Here is a 22,212-nt window from a genome sequence, read left to right on the forward strand (position 1 = left end):
TGTGCAAGTTTAAGAAACATTAAAAATAAATAATAATTAATTTATGAAGAGCAATAGGACTGATGGCTCAAGTCCTTATTAACCCTGGGACCTCATGCGGGGAAACTGAGAAACATCGGCGATCCTTGTCTCTCCTGCATGCTTCTGCCTTGGAGAGACAAGGATAACCTTGTTTCCCTGCTACTCCACTAGAGGTGCTAGTGGCACTCCAGTGTAATGTGCAGTAGGACGTTTTAGCTTGTATGGAAAAATTTTTTACTTTCTCGATTATTCTGCACAGAGTGGATTAAATAGAAGTTATTCTTATAAATCTTATCAAGCAGATTAGTAACGAGGGTCACTTTCATATTGTTTTATTCCATACGTTGATAATAAGTTAATTTCTGGCATTACAAGGACTTACTCTGATTAGGCAACTTTTAATTATCCAACGTTATTTCCAGCTAAAAGCAATTTCAATTTGTTAATTTTCTGAAGTTATTATAACTAAATGCCTAGAATTATGTTTATAACTGGAAAATGAAATATTTTTTATTTTTTTTTTTTTTATTGTAATTACGTGAATAATTGAAGAAGTTCAATGAGTAAATTGTATGAACATAACCCGTATAATTTATACCATTAACCAATGTCCTATATTATGCAGTTATGCATATTGATGCACCGAAGAATTTCAAAAATTTGTAATTCAATCAATTTAATGAAGTTTTTGTAGAAAATATTGCAAATTCAGTTAAGGTACAATAGCAGTACTTTACATAAAGATACGTCGATGTGTTACATAATAGTAACAGTATTATATAACAAAAGTTATTTATATTTACAAGCTGTATATGTAAATTTTGTAATATTTGATTTATTAATTTAAGATTGTTATTAAAGATATCTACAGATCATTTATTGCAGCAATCCATTTTTCAATTTCACTTTTGGTTCGTTTTACATATTTCTCGTATTTTGGCCAAAATTTCTCCCAATTACAATCGGAGATATTTTCACATATTTTCTTTACCTAAAAGAACAAATAAGTTTTGTTGATGAAAAATTAAATGCTTATTAGACAAATGAGTGAAGTAATTTCACCTTCTCGATTCGTTCTTCATCCATAATGATCATCCGCATCTCATCAATGCAATGGTAATTGTGTCCCGAACTACAAAACAATGACAGATATTTACAATAGTAATATAATCTACTTTATTGTAACACTATTATTACATTACCTTCCACTGAGTTGATCCCAATGTTCTATACAAAAATCCATGGCTACATTTGAAAAAAGACGGTGTTTCATTGCCGCTTCAACTAGCATTCCTCTGTACCACAATGACACATCATTTGATATTGTTATATTTAGATATGCTTGAAAGAGTGTTGGATCCTCTGTTACACTCAATCTGTATATCATTTTTTCTTCCAAATAGAATTCCCAGATCTGATGCCAAACCGACTCGTTCGCCAGTTGTGGGCCATATGTAACCGCCCATTCTGCAAGTCCTGGTGACTTTCTATGTTTAAACAATCCAATTATCTAAATGATTACAATAATTAGTATTCAAAATAATGTTATTAGTTTAATGAAGCTTGGGATTAAATGAGGTATAGCGCATTCAGAGCCTTTACCTCAAGCACACTTAATTTTAATAAAAATAACAAACTGTAAATACTTGTAAATATCTCGATCATTAATGTACTGTATTAGCCTAATAGTCGCCATTTCTTTGCACTCGGTGTGCCCAAGATAGCAGGCCCATTCCAGTGCCTTATGTCTTTTGAATCGCGTAAGAGGATCTTCATTGTCGTTGTCATCATAACCCACGGTTTTCATTAAATTCTCCATTAAGCTTAATATAAAATCCTGGAAATTAAGAAAATGGTACTTTTCCTTATTGGACAGCTTCATTAATTATCCATACGAAGGACCTTACCCTAATTGGCTGGGCCAATGGGACATCCAAAACCAGCTTAATATCATCCAGTAAGTCGAATACATGAATCCATTGTGTATAGTCTTGCTCTTGTTTCAAATAAACAATCAGGTCCAAGAACACCGATGGTTTTACACGGTCGTAAAATACCAATCGCGTGATGTCGCTCACGATTTGGGCACGACTCAACAAGTGGATGTTTGTATAGTTCTCGGAGCGAAGGTACTTGGCGATCTTTCTCCAGTTAGCTTCATCATAATTCACACGGTAGTAACCTAACGAAAGAAATATCATTCCATGACAGTAATCCAGGCAATATATACAGGGTGGTCCATAAAAACCCAACCGTATAGCTTGATGCAAAACAGGGTCATTCTTTGAAATTATACATTTTCAAATAATCATAATTACCACTTTGTTGTTTATTTACTATAATCCAGTCGTCTGGGTCAATTCCATCAACAGTTAAAACCTCATTAGGCTTCAACCATTTGATGGACCCAATGTCTGAGAAATCTGGGTTAGACTCTGTTGCATAAGTGATGGGTACCCACCATTGATGCGTTTCCTTTTCATCTTTATATTCTGTACTATTAGCATGCATATGTACATCGACCAATGCAAAATCTTCCTGCCTCAATTTCATCTCTCCAGTTGAATAATTACGTTCGACAGTTACTAATGGGTATCTCTTTTGTTTGATCCAGGTGTCCATAACCTCCTTTACATTGAAGTCGCTGTGGGGAACGTCTGACTTGTCCAGGGCACTCTGCAGGGCTCTCCACAGGCAGTCAGGATCTGCAGAGTCGTATTCGCTAAACAACAGAGTATTTAATTTATTTATTTTTTGGTATATAGGATAAATAAGGGTGAAGCTATACTAACTGTCTATCCAGATAGTCTACGACGCCCTTCTGGAAGACCTCTGGAGAGATGATATTGGACAGCATGTGCAGAATGGAGGGAGCTAAATTAAAAGAAAATTTTATTTATGTTCTATATTGAATGTTATACATAGTTTGTACAATACGACACCTTTTTTATAAATGGCGATTGAAAAGGCAGATTTAATTTGCTCGGGCGTTTCTAAGTCAACATCGATTGGATTTGTATGCCATTGAGTATCTGTAACAAGGGAATCTTGAAGAGAACTGATTATGAAATAATCAATCTCTCTCCAGTTCTTGAATATCTGGAAATTATGTTTGAATGAGAATAGGCAATCGAAGAAAATAGGTACCTACAGGTTCCAATTCCTGTTCTACTATTGTTAAAAATTCGAATAATAATAACCTTGTTTAAAGTGTAGTGCTGGAAGTACGAGGCAAATCCTTCGTTCAACCAAATGTGCGACCACCAAATTGGACTGACCTTATTACCAAACCACTGATGGGCTAACTCGTGTGCCACTGTCTTTGCAATGGCTCGCTTTCGTTCCAGAGAATTCACACTCTCATCAAAAGCAAGATTTATTTCCCTGGAAAAAAGGTGCAATTAGCTAAAATAAGCCTGGCTTTCATGTGCAACTTAGGCTTTCCTTAGTTAAAAGAAAATGTGAATGAAGAAATGTCCCATCATCTGCCCTATATGCCCTAAGCTCTTCCAAGGCAAGTGACTTTAAGCTCCTCCCTTTACCCCCACTCTTACGTATGGAAAGCCCTCATTGCACCCAAGTGTACAAACCAACGTACGGATATGTAATAAGTCCCCAGTTCTCCATAGCACCCGAACCGTGTTGAGGAAGAGCAACATGATCCATCTTTGGCACTCGGACCGTACTATTTGTATATTGCTCCAACACCCTAGTTGCTTTCTCTGCAATTTCAAGAGCATATTTCAAATGAGGAACAAGTTCCTTCCTGCTCCAGATGTTAATAGAACCATCGGCATTCGATATCTTCTCGAAATCAGCAACCACGTAGGCTACTAGATAAGTGGACATAACAGGTGTCTTCTCAAAGTGCGTCCACCTTTTGCCATCAGCTTCATCGACATTGGTTTTCTCTCTTACCGGCATATTCGATAATGCTGTATAATTGTCGTAATGTTTGATGGAGATGTTAAACGTTGCCTTCAGGGCAGGCTCATCCCAACAGGGAAAGGCGTAACGAGCATGCGTTGGCTCGAAGTGTGTGGCAACCAGCCACCTAGAAATTATTATTTATTATTTTAATCAGCCACAGTGGACTCTTGTTATATTGCCGCCAATGTGACTATAGTGGCGTGAGAAACAAAATGGATATTCTATATTACCACTATATCTTCATCGTTTTCTAACTTACACATCATTTCCTTCCTCATTCGTGTAGTAACCTTTAAAAAATCCATGCAATCCCTCTTTGTAATGTCCTGAGAATCTCATGGTCATCCAGTATTCTCCCTCCTCAAGAATCCTATCAACGCTTATTATCAATTGGTCTGTCGTCTCAATATAAGTGTGAGCTTCTGGCCTAAGCACAATGCCATCTGAGTAGATTACCCGCGTTGCATTCTCATCTACGTTTAAACGTACCGAATGCAATGCAATATCTGAGGTTGGTTCTAGAACCTTGAAATGTATGATAATTTCGCCTTTGAATCCAGAGTCACCATCAATGTCTGGTATTATTTTCAGGTCGTAGTGTACGGGCGCTGTAGAGTTTGGCAAACGATAGTTAATTTTGGTTTCGTTATTAGGATTAGTCCCTGGGTCGTCATTTTGAACAGGAAGTGCTGATATGGCGCACACGAGGACAGAAATTGCAATAATTTTTGCATATGCCATCCTGGAAAATAATTTTGTTGCTGTTGCAATTTGGAATTTCAGACTTTAATTGCATAAAGATTTATTGATTTATTTATTTATCTGTTAAGTTTAAAACTAGTACTTACATGTACAATTTGATTATTTATTAAATTTACCACTTGTTACTGCTTCTTAAATTCACTAATTTTATTTTTCACCTGATTAACGGTAAATATAATTATAACATTCTTAACATTGTTTCATTCTACAAAAATGAAACTATCCATTTTCTTGAATAGACTAGATAACGAATGTGAATGTTCAGCTTTATAAAGTAGCGAATGATTGAGCGAATAATTAATCCGATTAACCTACATCCTTCATTGTTAAGCAGTATACAACAATGAACAATAGATTTCATAGATTTTGAGAAACAATTTCATGTTACTGCATATTTTTTTCATGTAGATTAATTCTTTGAAATAATTTATCATTTATTAAATTTAATTATTCATAAAATTAGTAAGTTTGCTATTTCCTCAGCAGACTATACTGAAAAATAAATAAACTTATCTTTAGTAAATAATTCTCAATAACGATAACATTTTATTATAAATTCTCTGCAATACAAAAATATGTTTCAAACATTTTGCCATAATTACAGACATATTTCAATTATTTACAACATTTAAGTTAAATGGTATTTCAAGTCTTAATAAAATTACACTCTCTCTTGAAGTACTGTAGAATTTTGTTTACAAATAAATATCCTGCGATTCTTACAACACAATCAGTGTAAATGAACAATTAATCGACGCTAGAATAATGATAAATTTCTTAGTAGAATCGTGTAATAAATATTGACAAAAGAACGAGGAGAGACGCGAACGTTAGAGATGTGGCACTGTTGAATAGATTCTCGTTACTGAGCAACCACTTTTCAATCACTTCTTCATTAGATTCAAGCCACTTCATATTCTTCGATGCTTTCAATACCATATCCTGCACATGTTTAGCCTCTAATTCCTTGGCCACGAATTTACTTAGCTAAAAGAGAAACAAACAATTTAAAAATGCATATCACAAATAATTTGACGAAATTCAAAAAGGTCGCAAAATCGCTGAAATTTAAAAAAAGATACAAAATCCAATTCTGGAATGAAAGATCATACCTCCACGTATTCATCACGGGTTTTAATGTAGTTTGCAATGGCTTGGACGGACGTTCTGATCACACTATCCACATTGGGCCTAAAATCGGAGAATTCAATTATTCATTTAATCGCTTGATCATATAAATTAATCTTCATTCATGTCACATTAATTACAATTTCTTTATCCGCTCCTGTTGTGTGAGAAGCGTCTCCAGAGTGATGTTAACACCATCTGCATGCTCGGACACAATGCCTTGTACCGCGACGTCGAAGCTCACCGGAGGATTTTCCTCGAGTGTTAAGTTCAGATACTTCTTCAAAACCTCTACCGAATTAGAGCAGCCTGGAACGTTGAGCATCAGTGATCTCTTTTCGTCTTCGTCCTTCGCTGACTCCAACAGTTTGTCCAGAGTTTTCTTCCATTTGTCAAAGTCAACGTTTCTTACTCCAGCACAGAGAATGGTGTTTCTCAAATCAACGTCCAGCCTGTAAATGGTAGAAACGAACAATGAAACAACCACAGTGGGATATAGAGGAGGCATGCACGCGAGATTAGCCCTACGGGCGTCCGAGTGCCCGGCTGCGCATGCCGGCTCTAGAGGCGCCTCTTTCCTTGCCGCTATACCTATTTTTGGTGGAATCTTCAAACCATAAGTTGTATTTCTCCGTGGTGTATTTCGTGCATTTTTCAATGCCAGCTTTGCAGGCCCATTTTATTAAGTCCGTCCTAAGAATCTTATGAAGTTCGCTCTCATCTTTCTTCACCTCAAATCCTACTTCCTTCACCACATTTTTGGTTATAAATTCGATGTATTTCTGCAATGATTCCAAACATTAAGAAAATCCCAACGAGGCTCGAATTACATATCGCCATCAGATTTGGAAATCAGTGTGCATAGTACGAACTGTACCTACCTTAAATATATAATAACGTTTAGAGTTGCGCATCATGTTGTTCAAGAAGTTCAAGTTTCTGATGGTTGATGACCAAGGAACATAATCGACCTCCTTATTAAGGTAATTTGTGAGGCTCAACGCGGTTGTATAATCCAGATAGTCTGCCTGGGCTAGACTGAATACATCATCGATCAGCTGAGCACGGTTTATCGGTGGTATGTTGGCATAGTCATTAGTCTTCAAGTACGAATCCAATTTCTTCCAGTTCTCCTCGTCATAGTTGACGCGATAGTATCCTAGAAATTCAAATAATTTGAAACAGCGTTCCAACTATCAGTTCCTCTTCGATCTTACGTTACATACCTGAGTGTAACTTGTTGAAAAGAATCCATTCTTTAGTGTCAATGTTAATAGTCACAGAATCGCCATTTGCCTTTAACCACGCAACTGGCGTGGTGTTCTTGAACTCAAGCTCGGATTTGTGGGTGTACGTCAGTGGTACCCACCATTTTGTTTCGTCCGTCGATCCGTCCGACAGGAATCGCTTCTGGCTTACTTCAAATTCTCCATCTTTGACTTTTTTCACATTGACAACTGGAAAACCTGGTTTGTTTACCCATTCGTTCATTATCTCGGAGAAATTGGCACCACCCCATGTTTTGTCCCCCGCTGCATTCTGAAGAGCTGCCAGAAGATCGTTCGATGTAGCAGCAGTCTTCTGGCTGTAATAATAATTAACACGTTATAGGTAAAAATATAAAGTCCTAACTTTATCAAACATTTGTTCCAATAGAGCTGATTACACCATTATGGGGGCCGGATTAAGATTTTTAGGGTCCCGGGGCTATCAGTCCTTCAAGGGCCTTCGTGGTTAATAAACTTGGTTTAAAAATTTAAATTTATTTTAAATCAAAATTAAATAATATTTTATTTATGGCTTATTGTAGCCCCCCTCCCCTTAGTCCTCTTCTTAATTGGATTCTGACCATTATGCAGCTTAGGATACTGAAAAGTAGGATTTCAATTTCAAGAAAGAAATGTTTAAAATACTTACTATTTGTTTAGATAGCCCTTGAGTCCGTTTTGGAAGACCGTGTTGGTCAAAATATGGGACATCATTCGAATAACCGATGCAGCTGTAACAAATGATATTAAATAATGATAATAAAATATATATTGCATTTTGAAAATTACTTCAATAATTTGAATTACCATGATTATTTAAAAATAAATTTAATTAATTTCAATTTTAAAAAAAGGGAAAGCACAGAATTAATTTCTACATTTAATACAATAATCCAAGATATTAATCTTAAACTTTAGATTTGAAAATTAACTAATCAAACCCTTGATAATTCTATATTGATATTAGTTTATTGAACACTTTTTATATCAATTCATCTAATTCCATTTCGATAGTTCGATCTGTACTATGGACTTTGCATATCCTATCGCGCAATGATTAAACAAAATTCTTAACTTTTTCATCATCTCGCCTCTTATGTTTTATCTATATCCCGATAATGTTTATAACTGACGGATAAGATATTAAAAGAATCCAATAATAAATGAAAATTATTAAAAAATCAAGATACCATTTCTGTCGAATATTATCGTAAATATGTTTGAAAGAATTTTATAAGAAGGATTGTAAAGCTTACACGACCGACGATAACGAGATTACGTGACAATATTACCTTTTTGATAACCGATACTGTCGAAAAGACTGCTAATTTCGCTCGGACTTTGAGCGTCCTTGTTCATGTGGCGGACATTTTGGACCGCATCGGCGATGAAAGCATTTCCTTGGATGTTGGTCACCACGAACGTTTCGTTTAGACGCCATTCTGGTATCAACTGGAAACAAGAATTACAAATTACAACTAATGATTCTATAAAGATAAAATAAAAGATAAAACTTCTTAATCTTTCATTGACGCCATATTGATTAAGAATATGGTTTCAAGGACGTATCAATTAGCTTCAGGTTCACTTAATGATCACTTTGACCGTAATTTATAAATATTATGTTATAATAATAAAGATGCAAAATTAAAAAGGTTGTGAGAAAATTATAAAAAAGTATAAATTTTGTGTTAAAATTTAATTAAATCAGATAATGGAGATTCTACTGTAGTAGCCATTATGAAATATACTATTTGGGTTAGGTTAAGTTAGGTTGGGTAAGTTGCTAATTTCAAATTATACAAATTTATGGTTTATGAAGGTTCTATTGTATTAGTCATTATGAAGTGTAATATTTGGGTCACTTACTTCATGAGTGATGAAGTATTGCATGTAAGTGGCAAATCCTTCGTTCAGCCAAATGTACTGCCACCATTTTGGACTGACAAGGTTTCCAAACCATTGATGGGCGAATTCGTGGGCTATGACGGTGGCTATGCTCTGTTTGCTGCGAGTTGTGGTAACACCTTCTTCGTACAGAAGAGAAGTTTCCCTGCAACGAAATATTTTTAAGTTCCATTAGAATCATATTTAAAATTAATTTTAAAAGTAATTTTCAACAAACTTTAAGTGCCATAAGCGCCACTTTGAAATGTTTTTATGTCATAAAATGATGTCAGGCTATTTAGCTATACATCAGTCATTTCGAAACCTAAAATTGCCATTTAAAATTCAGAACTTAAAATTTGGTATTTAACTCGTTAACATCTACTTTCGAAAAGAGGCATATTTCATTTTATTTATCCATTAGCGTTAATATCTTATTAATATATATATAGTCTGAAGATAACAATCGTCTGGTTGCTTGAAGGTATCTAAAGTCCACTAGAAAATAGGACATTCCCAGAGACAGTCAATAATACGTATAAGAATTAACTCCTATCTTTCATATCATGCGTTTTCATTTCGAAATGTATCTGATAAGAACATTTCTTACTTCCATTTACTTCTATGTAACAAATTAATATTGTCAGATACGAATCGATACAACGTATCAAATTATATAACTATTTACAATTTAATAGTAATTTTTGTGTTGCCATAATCAGAAGAAAAATTCGAATTTTTCAATTAAGTGAAGTATAATCGAGTAAAAAATGAAAGTCACTGTAACACTTATCAATGAAAGTTTGCCAGCTTGTAGAGCTCGTCGAGCTGAACACGCCTATACCCCGTTTTGTGGGCAGACGACTAATTGTTTAAAAGATATTAATAATTAAAGTTAGTTACTACTTACATGAGAAGTATGACCGAGTCACACATACCACTCCCGATCTAGGGTTCAAATCCTTCGATCCCAACATTTTTTTTTTTTTTATATAATTTGTCTCTTTTTCAATAACCATTACCTAAAAATTATCATTCTAAAAAAAAAAAAAAAAAAAAAAAAAAAAACAGTTACCCGGGATTTGAACCGGGGACCTTTACATTACTAGTCAGGTGTTCAACCACGGAGCAGATCCGTGATTTGTAATTTGAAGGTCCTCGGTTCAAATCCTTGGTTCCCAAAAAATTTTTTTTATTTTTATGATAATTTTGATGTAATAGTTATTCAAAAAGAGACAAATTGTCATTAAAAAAAAAAAAAAATGTTGGGAATCAAGGATTTGAACCGTGGATCTCTAGATTGCGAGTTGTATGTGTGAGTCTATCATACTTCTCAATGTAAGTAGTAACTAACTTTAATTATTAATATCTTTTAAACAATTAGTCGTCTGCCCACAAAATGGGGTATAGGCGTGTTCAGCTCGACGAGCTCTACAAGCTGGCAAAGTTTCATTAATAAGTGAGTGTAACACTTGGGTAGTTCCCCTTGGAAGTTTAAATAATAATCTTGTTGCATTAAATTTCCAATACCCATTTGGATTAAAAATATTTTTTATATTATCAAGTCACTGTTTAATAGTTGGGCATGGAAATGTAGTGCGGTTAATATTTTAATAAAAATAGCGAACAGTAGTAATCACCTGTAGGTTACGAGACCCCAGTTCTCCATGGCAGATGGTGAGAAATCTTTGATAGTAACTTGGTCCATTTTCCTTACGTAGGAGGAATAATTAAGACCAGTATACTCGTTCAATTTACCAATCACCTTCTGGCCTATCTCCAAAGCATACTTGCCATGTTCCTTCGCGTGTGATTTGGTGCATACTCTAAACGATTTGTCACTGCCTTCCAAACATTCGTAGTCAGACACTACGAATGCCACCAGATAAGTGGACATTGGGGGGCTCTTCTCGAAAGTACTGACCAGTTTGTTCCCTTCTATTTTCTTCGGTTCGCCAACTAGAGGCGTATTCGCGATCGCTGTGTACTTGTCCGAATGGGTTATGGTAATTGTGAAGGGTGCCTTGTATTCAGGCTCGTCCCAGCATGGGAATGCCCATCGTGCTCCTGTCGGTTCGAAATGGGTTGTAGCGATGTACCTGTAAAGAACATCCTCTCGTTACAAATAGAAAACTTAATCTAACCCTTTCTTGAATTTCCATACTTTAGGCCCGTAGATGGTTACCTAGGACCATTATTTAACCCTTGAAAGGCGGAGTCAATCGTCACCCACACAGGAACAGCGTAAAGTTTAGAAAATTATTATTATATGGAATAGAAAAGTTAAATTGAAATTAGGCCTCTCTCCGTGGTCCGCCGTCCAAGGGTTAAGTACTATTTTACTGAATACTTAAAATATCTATATCAGAGGTTCTCAATTTGTAAAAATTTTAAAAATTATTTAACTCTCGAACATTGAAGTCTCAATCGTGACCCAGACGTTAATAAAAATTTATTCTTACTTCACGTTATTATCTTTATCAAAGTATCTGCTCCTGTAGAATCCTTTCGTGTTATTGTGTAATTCACCAGTAAATTTAATGAGCAAATTGTAATTTTTGGTCTTGGCTGGCTTTCCGCTTAAGTGGATGACCAAGAATTCAGGTTCTTCCTGATGATCCACTTCAGTCGCTGTGACTGCTGGATCCTTTGGATCTTCCGCTGTCACGGTGACGTTTTCCTTCGTCACATTCAAATGTTTCGCGTTTAAGGTAAAACTGTTGATGTCATTCAGAATTTTAATCGTGATTTTCACTTGTCCAGTAAATATAAAGTTCGTCAAGTCTGGCTCCATCGAGAGTTCGTAATTTATTACGGACACATCGTTTGGCAGTCTGTAGTTGATCTCCGCCTGGGAGGAGGCTACGTCTCCATAAGCCACGTTACACGTGACCAGGAGCAGGACGAACGAGAGTACTCTCGACATCCTGGATGAATCTGCTTTGCAAAACATGTCACTTGTTAGACAGTGTACCAGAACTGAGTACATTAAGAAATGGTCGTATTTGATCGCATGTGGGTATTAATAATTCATGTAGGACGTTTAGTACAATTCCTATTAACTATTAAAAATGGCGAAAGTGAAGAAAACTATCAGTAATCTAAAATCTAAAATATCTTCTGAACTATCACTTAATATTTTCTTTTAAAAAACAATAAAATGCATTGGCTGAAGTCTAAAGGATACACAATTTCATTTAAGAAAACGAAAACGACATTCAAATGTTTGAACCTCCTAAGAATCTATACATTCCTTCAAGTCTACATTGCCCCGAAGTGTACACCCAAATATTAACAGATTACTTAACCCTTGAACAGCGGAGCCTGGGACAATAATGACCCAAATTAACAAAATATGTGGAAAGGAAACAATATGCATTATAAAAATAAATTAGAATCGGGGCTCTCTCCATGGTCCGCTGTCCGAGGTTTAAGACAAAATTGCACTCTCGACACTCGAATAATTGAAAATATTTTATTTAATCACTTCCACTTTCTTATGTTTGCACTTCTCATCACACTCTGAATAAATAATTATATCTTTTCTTAAATTTCCTTCATGAATTATTCTTGAAGATCCACCTTCCCGAAATTTATCTGAACCCACACGAAATCAGAGTTTATTTAAAAGAAAATAAAATTCAGTTGCAAATTATAGCTGTAGGATTAGCTAAATAATGACTCCAGATAACGTACCTTATAAAATATGAATAATGGCCGATGGCGAACGCCGGCTAACCGTCTTTTAAACACTTTGTACCAATGTCCCTGCCTTATATGGCTGTCACAGTAGGACTATTATCGAAAATATATCCGACATTCCTAATCTTATCAATCTTGTTGTCACGATCGGAGTTATTATGTATGTGTCGGTTAGTAACCGGTCTATTATATCCGTAAAAATTTCTTTTAATCCTTTTATTCTTCTACAAATCCGAAGATTTACTGATAAACGAAATACAGAAGGATTCCGTTTGGGAGCCTTTAAAAATAAATCCTACAATGTGGATGATTTTACTAACTTCCATTTTTTCCTTTCCTTCTTATCTTCAATATCATTTGGAAATTCTCGATTGATAATTTCAGGAAAATTTGATCGATCTTTATCGATGAACGTCATTCAATAAAAATAAAGAGATTCATTCTTCGAGTTGTATTACACAGAATTGAAATTTTTGGAAAGAACATGTCAAATTTAATTTTAATCTTTTTTACAATTTATTCGATTAGATATTATTTCAATATATGAAAATTGTTTGAGTGCATCATTGCTGTGGATCGTGATCGACCCCTGCACCCCTATCCCAGGGTTAAGGATACTCTTCTTATTAAATCACAGTTAAAAATAAACCATTTTTAGGATTTTGTTTAAAAAAAAAGACTGAAACCTGTAGTGTTATATAACTTTTTATGCTTCATTTGATTATCACTAAAGATAATAAATGTCTTCTTCTTTTAATTTTAATTCAAGTATACGTCCAATGTTGGTGCTCCTAATGTTATGTGGCTGAAATATGAATTTTTAATGAAATTTAATTTCTTAACAATAGTAATTTGAAAAATTAATAGATATGATTTTATGAAAAATCTGAAATTTAAAAAATTTGTTGTTAGATAGTGTAATTTTAACTGTTCCTTAATTCTGTTCATCTTTGCCTATCTTCCCTTATCAGTTTCTTTTATCTACAGTAATTCAGTTTATTTGTAAAACATGATCTCACGATAACTGATTAAATAGCTTGTTAATTGGAACATATTTGAAAATAAAGTAGGCATAGTTTATTTTATTCTAAGAATTCTTTTTGCAAATAAAAATAAAAGTCATTTCTATTAAAAATCTTTTCTAGAGCCTTTTGTATAATTTATTTATTATTTATTTAACAAGAGCTAAAATAGTTTTGTATTAGATTGGCATCATAAATAACAATTTACATCTAACAAATTCATTAGTACATATTACTAATCGATAAATGGTGTTTCCAATTGTCAATTAATGTTACAATTCAAATGTGTAATGTTATCACAAAAAGAAATGTAGATTATGACGAATTGATTCCCGGAATTATGATAAGCGATCAGTATGGATGACAATAGTTTGATTATCTCGATACTTTAATTAATTTCCTATAGGTGCTTCAATTGGTGTGATAATACTTGGAATAAAGTACACGTGAAACCAGAATTCTTTAAAAAGGGCCTAATGCAAAATTTTACTTAGATTACATTCATATTTTTTGAAAATAAAATATATTTTGAAAATAAAAAATAAGTTAAACAATCATTTTTCATATATATTAAATGTTACATAATAAAGAATAGTGTTATTTTAATTTTTTTATTTACAGAGTATACCACATTCTTGTTTTTTAATTACATAGATTTAAGAAAATATGATGTTTTATGAAAAAAAAGGAGATATTGTTGATTATTATTCTAGAAAATGGGAACAGGAAGTACAATACATTTGTATAAGTCGAAAATATTTCTTTTGAAATTTGATATCTTTTGTCTATCATAAATAGATTTAAAATTATCTTTCAAGGTTCCAAAAAATAATCTCTTCTTCCTGTGATAAAATAAAAACCTGAAAGACGTTCGTTAATATTCTCCATATATAATCAGTTTTTATTAAATTTTAAAGTATAGAATTTTGAAAACTGGAATAAAAATATTCGTGTTATTAATTATAGAAAATTATTAAGAGATATGCAGCTGCCTCAAAGTAACTGTTTCTGACGAATATATTCCAATTCTACCTTTGCTATTTTATTAAACAAAGATTAAGAGTCAAAATGACCCTGACATTGTCGTGTTGGAGTTAAAATGTGCCTCGATACTAGGTAAAACATTTTTAATCCATTCCACTGTTTCTGAAGCCTTGGTAATTGCCTGTTTCGCACCCTTTAATGCAGATCCAAGTTCGTTATAGTGTCCATCGACAAACGAATGTAACTATGAAAGAAAAAAGTGATTTCATAATGAATCGTAATAAAATTACAGATGATTAATACCTTTGATACTTGTTCCGCTGTTGTTATCGCATTACCGATCGCAGTAATTGTTTTGCTCAAAAAATCATGTCCCCTTCTGTAAAGAATAAATAAAATATTGATCACGATGAAATTTTGTGATAACTGATAAGGCAGTATTAAAAGTACCTCTTGATAATTGTTTGTACATTTTTTTCGACCAATGCTAATACGTAGTCGACGTTTCTGGTATTCCCATCTATAATTGCACTTATTATAGTGAATCTGTATTGCTTTCGAACATTAGGTTCTGAGATTGATAATTGAAGATACCTGAAAAGAGGAGAGGATAACATTACAGAGTTAAATAATCGTATTTATTGTATTTAAACAAATTGTTTTAAATTTGTATTTAAAAAATTACGTGTTAATCTTACTCGTTGATTAATGTAGTGTTTCGAGTACAGCCAAGAGCTTGCAAGAGTACTTCATACTCGGTGTGCAGGTCGGTTGATTGCCATCTCTTCAGCAAGGTGTACCAATCCTCGTAGTCTCCGGCTCGTATTCCTTCGCAGTAAACAAAACTCTTCAGATCATTCGGTATCCTATGTCAATCATTAAAAATACATTAAAATTTAGAAAAAAAACCTATAGAAAATTTGATGTTTCATCGAAAATGTCATTTCATAAAAAAGTTTATTTAAAATAACTAAGTCCCATTTTCGTAAGATTTCTATTAACATCGCAATAAATTATTAAAAAACAATGGTACACTCGTGATCAAATCAGAATTCCTCAGGGAAAATGTCGATATAAGAAAAGCAAAAATTCTCAAAGTATTAATTTTGACAATATTAAGAGTAATTTAGAAACAAAATAATATGTTTTAATTATTATATATTACAAAATTTAGTGTATAGCTGAAAAACAGGAATAACAAAATAAATATTAATTTAAATTTTCCCGCAAGTGATGGGGGAGGCTCCTATATACAATACATAGGGCCCCTTCGCTACGTTGTCACTCTCGTCATGGATGTCTAAGGGATTGGCCATAAACCTGGGGCATCACCTTTCTCTAGGGAAACTTTCTTTAGTCACGAATGTACATTCTGTATAAACATTCTAAAAAATTATAAAAATATTCATACAGTTTATTAGGTGAAGCAATCCAGCTCCGAAACAGCATTTCAGAAGTCGTTAAACAATGAATATTGCCTACCAAACAGGAAGTAGATAATATTAATTCGCGACTTAATTTTGTCGTAATGTCTTCGTTCAGAGATTCGTTAAAGCTCAATTGTTCATACATAGGTTGTAACAACTGAGTCACGTGTTCCTGTTAGTAAATAAATTTTTCTTAAGTATGAAAAAGAATAATAAATTTTACAAAATGTGACGCCATAATTAATGTGCACATTAATTAAAAAATAAATTTTGTATTTAATTTTCTTTTTAATATATTACTTACCTGGAAAGATTGTTGCATATCTGGCAAGCTACTTAACATTTTATTTAAAAATTTGAAACTATTTACAGCAGCCACCCATGGTTCATAATCAGTCTCTTGAATCAGGTAATTAGAAAGATTGAAAGGGATGGAATAATTCAAATACCCTGCTCTAGCCAAATTGAAAGCATCATCTATCAAAGCAGCTCTATTCACTTTATGAATCTTCCTGTAATTTTCAGACTTCAGATAATCAATTAGCATTTTCCAATTTCTTTCGTCGTAATTCACTCGATAGTATCCAGTTTGTTGAATATTAAAAATAATCCAGTCATTTGGTGAAGCAGTACCAAAAAGTATTAGAGTTTCTTCAGGACTCAACCAATAACTGGGTCCAGTATTAGAGAAATCATTGATTGATTTTGTAGCAAAGTTGAGTGGTATCCACCAATCAGATCGGTTTTTTGATGATGGATATTGATAGAACGGCTGATGGTCTATTAATACTAATGAGTTATTGTAAGTTCTTGTAACAGTTACCAAAGGAAATCCTGGTTTATTTGTCCATGATTCCATGAAATCTTTAATAAGAACACCACCCTCTAGTTGATTCGAATTGTTTAAAGAAGCTTGTAGGTGTTGATACAGATCTGATGGCGTTGCTGCTTTATACGACCTGAATTTATATGAAAATTAATGTAATTTGATGTAAATAATATGATATTATTTAATTCATTTTGATTGGATATTCGCAACAAAAAATCATAAATTTTTAAAAAAGTAAATGGAAAATCTATTTAAAGAAATCTATCTAGAAAGCTTTGAAGTAGAAACACTTAATCCATTCTTATAGTATCAGACACTTAACTCGTGTATCTTATTTATCAGTATTAACACTTATAACTTAATTGATCTTTATGTAACAACGTAATAATCAATTGTAAAAAATTATAGTCAGATAAAATAAAATTATTAAAAGTAGTGCCAATTTAAGTATATCAACGTATTTGTACTCCTAATATTTGTATAAATTTTGGTACAATAGACTTTCGTTATATTGCCGCAAACGGGGCTGCAGTCTACTGTAAGAGTAGACAATTTTTCAAACTTACGAACTTTCAGTTGGAAGGAAAAGGGAAGATAGTAATGATGGTGAAAGAGTGGCACTACTATGTTTAAAAATCTACGTGAAAGTCAAATCGCTTACATGGCAATATAACGAGAGCAATATTTTCAAGAAATATAGTATCACAATTCTTACATATTTTTTAAATAACTTTGTAGACCTTCTTGGAAAGCTAAATCTCCCATCACATGGGAAAGCATTCGGATTATAGATGCTCCTGAAATATTTTTTAAAATATGATTGATGACGATATTTTTTGGAAAAATAAATTTAAAAAAACTTTATTTAAACACACCTTTTTTATACGAAACAAAGTCCATCATAGCCATAATACTGCTAGGACTGCCCACATTACGTCCATTCATGGTTCGAGTATGGTTCTCAGAGTCCCCAAGCAAAGTAGGCTGTAGTACATCCACAACGAACTTGTTCATCATTCCCCAAGATGGTTGTGTCTTAGACAGTGCAAAGTATTGAAAATACGAGGCAAAACCCTCTTTGAGCCAAACTACGTCCCAAAATCTGTGTGTGACAAGATTCCCAAACCATGTATGGGCATACTCATGGGCCATAGTCGTAAATCCATCAACCATTTTCTTGGTAGCAGTAACACCACCTTCGTACAACGCCACTGACTCCCTAAACGTGATCATCCCCCAGTTTTCCATGGCATTGAAATGAAAATCAGGCACAGCAATTTCGTCCAATTTTGAAATAGGGTTTTCAATCAAAAGGTACTTTCTCAAAAACGTGTATATGGATAAACTTTGGTATAGTGAGATTGATCCATGATGGTTCATGGATCTTCGTGTCCATATCTTCAAATTATTTGAAAAGGTTGATGTTTCTGGGACAAAGTCGTGGACTGACCATCCTACCAAGTATGTGGACATCTTTGGTGTTGGTGCAAATGTTGTTACATAATAATTTTCATTGTTTCTATAATAGAAGAAGTTACAAAATACATAAATAAATTTTAAATAAAAAACAAAGAAGGAATTTTTATTCGATAATTTTTATATATAAATTGTAAAAGGAAATTCTTTTACAACATGAGGCATATAACAGATTTTCTATATACATCATAGTTTTTCTAAAAACAAATGATCAAAACTAGTCTCCTTCCTTAAGGACCAATGGTAGTGACACTAGCACCTCTAGCGGAGTAGCAGTGAAACACGGGCACCCTTGTCTCTCCAAGGCAAAAGTAAGCGGGAGAGATAAGGATAACCTGAAGTTTCCTAGTTTCGCCACGTGAGGGCCCCAACATCAATTCAAACTTTGGCCATCATTCCCAATGTTTAAAAAAACGTATAACAAAACTTACGAATGTTTTATTGTACTTTGAGGCACAGTATTACTCGTTGTAGTTTGATTTCCAGTATGACCAATGTGTAGAATAAAAGAAGCTTTCAAATGAGGTTCATCCATACACGGAAATGCTTGTCTTGCATAAGTGGGTGAAAACTGGGTAATTCCCATCCACCTGAAAGTTTCATATGTCAAAACCATCCTTATTAATGTAGAGAAATGTAAAAATAAAAAATATTTATCTATGTACTTTGTTTTTGTGTTGTCCACATAAGAACTCCTATAAAATCCAAAGACACCATCCTGTACCTCGCCCTCAAAGTATAGCACCAAATGATACACTCCAACTTCCAATTTAGATGAGAATTTCAAAATATAAAATTGCCTTTCTGTGTCAGAACTTTGATTAGCAATTGGGACAATTGATTCATTTAATTCACTTGTTACTCTATAAAGTATAGAGCTTTCTTCTTGAATAAGCAGACCATCATTGTGCACCACTATAACATCTGTTTTGTTGAGGACATTTAGTGATATGTTCACGTATCCTTTATAATTGAAATCATTATAGCCTAGTCGAGTGAATAGCCAAAGATCATAGGAAATTGGAACCACTTCTTCAGGAAGTCTATATGATGCATGATCAATGTCACTTTTACATACATTTATGGAGAATGTTATTAGAAACAGGATGTTAAATAATCCACGTTCCATAATGTGGCAAATGTATTTTAAAATTAATAAATCTTTTTATGAGTTACATTGACGTTTGATCACCGAACGAGTACATCTACTATATTAAACGGTTTTATCGTTCGATGATATTCTTTTATCTTTAGGTATTATTGTTGAAGTGTCATAGAGAGATAGGTACCTGTTTATCAAATTCCTAATCTTACAATTAGTTTAACTTCATAATTGATATGAAAACACCTATTTAATACATTCATTGATGTCGCTGGTGCCGGGTTTGCCAGCAGAGGGGAAGGGAAGTGACGCAAGCATCCATGTCGAACTCCAAATTCCACGTTGGTAAAACAGTCATCTCGTTTATTGCATCCACCTAACGGTATACCATATTCCTAGCTCAAGGAGTACAAGGGTGGTAGGGTGGTAGTCGGTGAAGGAGGAAAGCCCTATTTTGGGGAAGGCATCACTTCGCCAGATGCAGCATGAGAAATGTACCCTTGGTAGATTTTAATTGAACACATCTTTCAATTACTTCAGATATCGGTACAGTAGAGTCTGGCGAACGGCTATTTAAATTGTCAACCGCGTGGACTTGCTTGCGAGAGACGCTGTCACGGCAGAGTCCCTCTCGTAGCGGCTACCGAAGGCAGCGCAACGCGGTCAGGTCAAGAGAAGAGTGGGTGCCACGTTGATTGTATATACAAGCCAATAGGGTTTCAACCTGTTCCATACAGTTGAAACTGTTCCGAGCAGAACATTAGTTGTAATATGTTACTTTACAAATAACAATCTACCATGGATTGTAAAAACTTTTGTATATTTTTAGGACTTCTTTTAAGTTTAAATTATGTTTGTTGTCAGTATAGGGTTAAAAACGTAAGGAACTATTTATTTTTGAAATAGCCGTCATTTACTAAATTCTTAAATTTAATAAATAATGTAATTAAATGTATTTAAGGTGAAAATAAATATGTAAGATATGAAATCATAATGATATATTTTAGACCCAGGGTTCCTCCTTGTCGGATCGGGTGCAACAGTTAACAGAACTAGCTCTTACAAGACCTGTAATTAAGTTCAATGGTGCAAAATTCAAAGAGTATGTTAAAACCATGCCAAGAAACTATTCTGTCATTGTAATGTTTACTGCAATGGCACCACAGAGGCAGTGTCAAATATGCAGGTAGATTCAGTTTAATATATTTTTAATATCTATTGTATTAAATTCTAATTTAATCTACTTATATTTTAGACATGCAAATGATGAATTTGTCATAGTAGCAAATTCGTTCCGTTATCTACAAGCACATTCTAAAAAATTATTCTTTGCATCTGTGGATTTTGATGAAGGATCAGATGTATTTCAAATGGTATACAAAACATTTTAATTTATCTATTTATATAGTATATGTATTTAACACTTGAATTTGGATAGATGCGATTAAATACTGCACCAGTGTACATGCATTTCCCACCAAAAGGAAAACCAAAGCCTGCTGATACCATGGATATTCAGAGAGTAGGGTTTGGAGCAGAAGCAATTGCAAAATGGATATCTGAACGTACTGATATTCAGGTACCTATGGATGCATGTACCTTACAGTTAAGAAGCAAGATTGTTAATAACACTGTTGAAATTTATTATAGATTAGAGTGTTCAGACCTCCAAATTATTCTGGCACTGTAGCAATAGTAATGTTGCTAATACTCATTGGAGGATTTTTGTATCTCAGACGCAATAACTTGGACTTTATTTATAATAAAACAGTTTGGGGACTTGGAGCATTGGTAACAATCGTTTTGCAAATATTACAAGTTTAATAGATGTTTGATAATTAAGTAAAATCGTTTCATTCATAGTTCTTTACACTTACAATGATTTCTGGACAAATGTGGAATCACATCAGAGGACCTCCATTCATACATAAATCTCCTAGTGGAAATGTAGCTTACATACATGCTTCTTCTCAGGGCCAATTTATTTTGGAAACGTATATTGTGATGGTGTTGTGTATCCTTTTCATAAAAGTCCACTCAAATTTGTTCTTGAACAATTCTTTTGAAACTTCTTATATTGTATGATACTTTCCTTAATAAAATGTAATTAGATGGAGCAGTGGTTTTAGGCATGATTTTAATGATCGAAGCTGCATCACGGAAGGATGATGTGAAAAAACGGCGGATATTTGCTATCATAGGTGCAGGCTTAGTTGCTATTTTCTTTAGTCTTTTGTTATCAATATTTAGGAACAAAGCTCAGGGTTATCCATACAGGTACGGAAGTTGAAAATAAAATTTTACTTATAATTAATAAGATGTAACTATTGTACTGAAGTATACTAGTATATTCATTTTTGTAACATACCTATTAACCTGTAATGAGTATAGTAGTATACTTCATTTTTTATTTTTTATTAAGAACTAGTATTACTTGGTGCCTCAGAGATGAATAATTTTTGTTTCAGCTTGCTGTTCAAGTAGTTATCAATGTTGGAAGTCGTTAATATTATATTTATCATTGTATATAGTACAAAATTTCTATTGGTTTATCACAAATATTGTATCATAAAAGCAATTTCAGGTGTTACAGTATAACTACAGAAAAATTAAACGTTTGTATGTAATATAAAATAAAATCACTGTTTTTCAATGCAATTACGCGAAATATAAT

At 33.6% G+C, this 22,212-nt stretch overlaps 4 protein-coding genes across 5 annotated transcripts; 1 reads left to right on the top strand and 3 right to left on the bottom strand.

Annotated features, from left to right (window-relative positions):
* Positions 1 to 523: 523 nt before the first annotated feature.
* LOC117606721 (aminopeptidase N-like) lies at positions 524 to 5,092 on the bottom strand. The gene is made up of 12 exons (XM_034329534.2): positions 4,800 to 5,092; positions 4,211 to 4,693; positions 3,620 to 4,075; positions 3,222 to 3,405; positions 2,964 to 3,120; positions 2,814 to 2,895; positions 2,340 to 2,743; positions 1,929 to 2,203; positions 1,668 to 1,858; positions 1,224 to 1,508; positions 1,084 to 1,153; positions 524 to 1,012 (listed from the first exon to the last, which is right to left on the bottom strand). Coding segments are annotated over exons 1-12 (2,715 nt in total). The 5' UTR covers positions 4,802 to 5,092; the 3' UTR covers positions 524 to 886.
* Positions 5,093 to 5,236: 144 nt separating this feature from the next.
* Positions 5,237 to 12,852, bottom strand: LOC117606719 (aminopeptidase N-like). Its single transcript, XM_034329531.2, has 12 exons — positions 12,693 to 12,852; positions 11,459 to 11,933; positions 10,637 to 11,095; positions 8,979 to 9,162; positions 8,402 to 8,561; positions 7,759 to 7,840; positions 7,068 to 7,426; positions 6,723 to 7,000; positions 6,433 to 6,623; positions 5,982 to 6,293; positions 5,826 to 5,904; positions 5,237 to 5,700 (listed from the first exon to the last, which is right to left on the bottom strand). Exons 2-12 carry the CDS (start codon positions 11,920 to 11,922, stop codon positions 5,491 to 5,493), a joined length of 2,778 nt encoding a protein of 925 aa, XP_034185422.2. The 5' UTR covers positions 11,923 to 11,933; positions 12,693 to 12,852; the 3' UTR covers positions 5,237 to 5,490.
* A 1,564-nt stretch (positions 12,853 to 14,416) lies between these two features.
* Positions 14,417 to 19,804, bottom strand: LOC117606720 (aminopeptidase N). Of its 2 annotated transcripts, XM_034329533.2 has the most exons (11): positions 19,102 to 19,804; positions 18,868 to 19,026; positions 17,836 to 18,479; positions 17,676 to 17,757; positions 16,436 to 17,090; positions 16,116 to 16,303; positions 15,403 to 15,570; positions 15,155 to 15,298; positions 15,008 to 15,083; positions 14,753 to 14,948; positions 14,417 to 14,653 (listed from the first exon to the last, which is right to left on the bottom strand). In XM_034329533.2, exons 1-10 carry the CDS (start codon positions 19,563 to 19,565, stop codon positions 14,784 to 14,786), a joined length of 2,745 nt encoding a protein of 914 aa, XP_034185424.2. In that variant the 5' UTR covers positions 19,566 to 19,804; the 3' UTR covers positions 14,417 to 14,653; positions 14,753 to 14,783. The 2 variants fall into 2 exon arrangements, with proteins under 2 accessions (XP_034185424.2, XP_034185423.2); XM_034329532.2 differs by having other exon boundaries at positions 14,417 to 14,948.
* Positions 19,805 to 20,196: 392 nt separating this feature from the next.
* On the top strand, positions 20,197 to 22,169 carry LOC117606726 (dolichyl-diphosphooligosaccharide--protein glycosyltransferase subunit TUSC3-like). Its single transcript, XM_034329551.2, has 8 exons — positions 20,197 to 20,417; positions 20,546 to 20,724; positions 20,794 to 20,911; positions 20,977 to 21,117; positions 21,189 to 21,329; positions 21,402 to 21,552; positions 21,650 to 21,815; positions 22,007 to 22,169. Exons 1-8 carry the CDS (start codon positions 20,337 to 20,339, stop codon positions 22,020 to 22,022), a joined length of 993 nt encoding a protein of 330 aa, XP_034185442.1. The 5' UTR covers positions 20,197 to 20,336; the 3' UTR covers positions 22,023 to 22,169.
* The last annotated feature ends 43 nt before the right edge of the window (positions 22,170 to 22,212 follow it).

The sequence above is a fragment of the Osmia lignaria genome, chromosome 8, assembly GCF_051020975.1.
Source record: "Osmia lignaria lignaria isolate PbOS001 chromosome 8, iyOsmLign1, whole genome shotgun sequence".
NCBI lineage: Eukaryota > Metazoa > Arthropoda > Insecta > Hymenoptera > Megachilidae > Osmia > Osmia lignaria.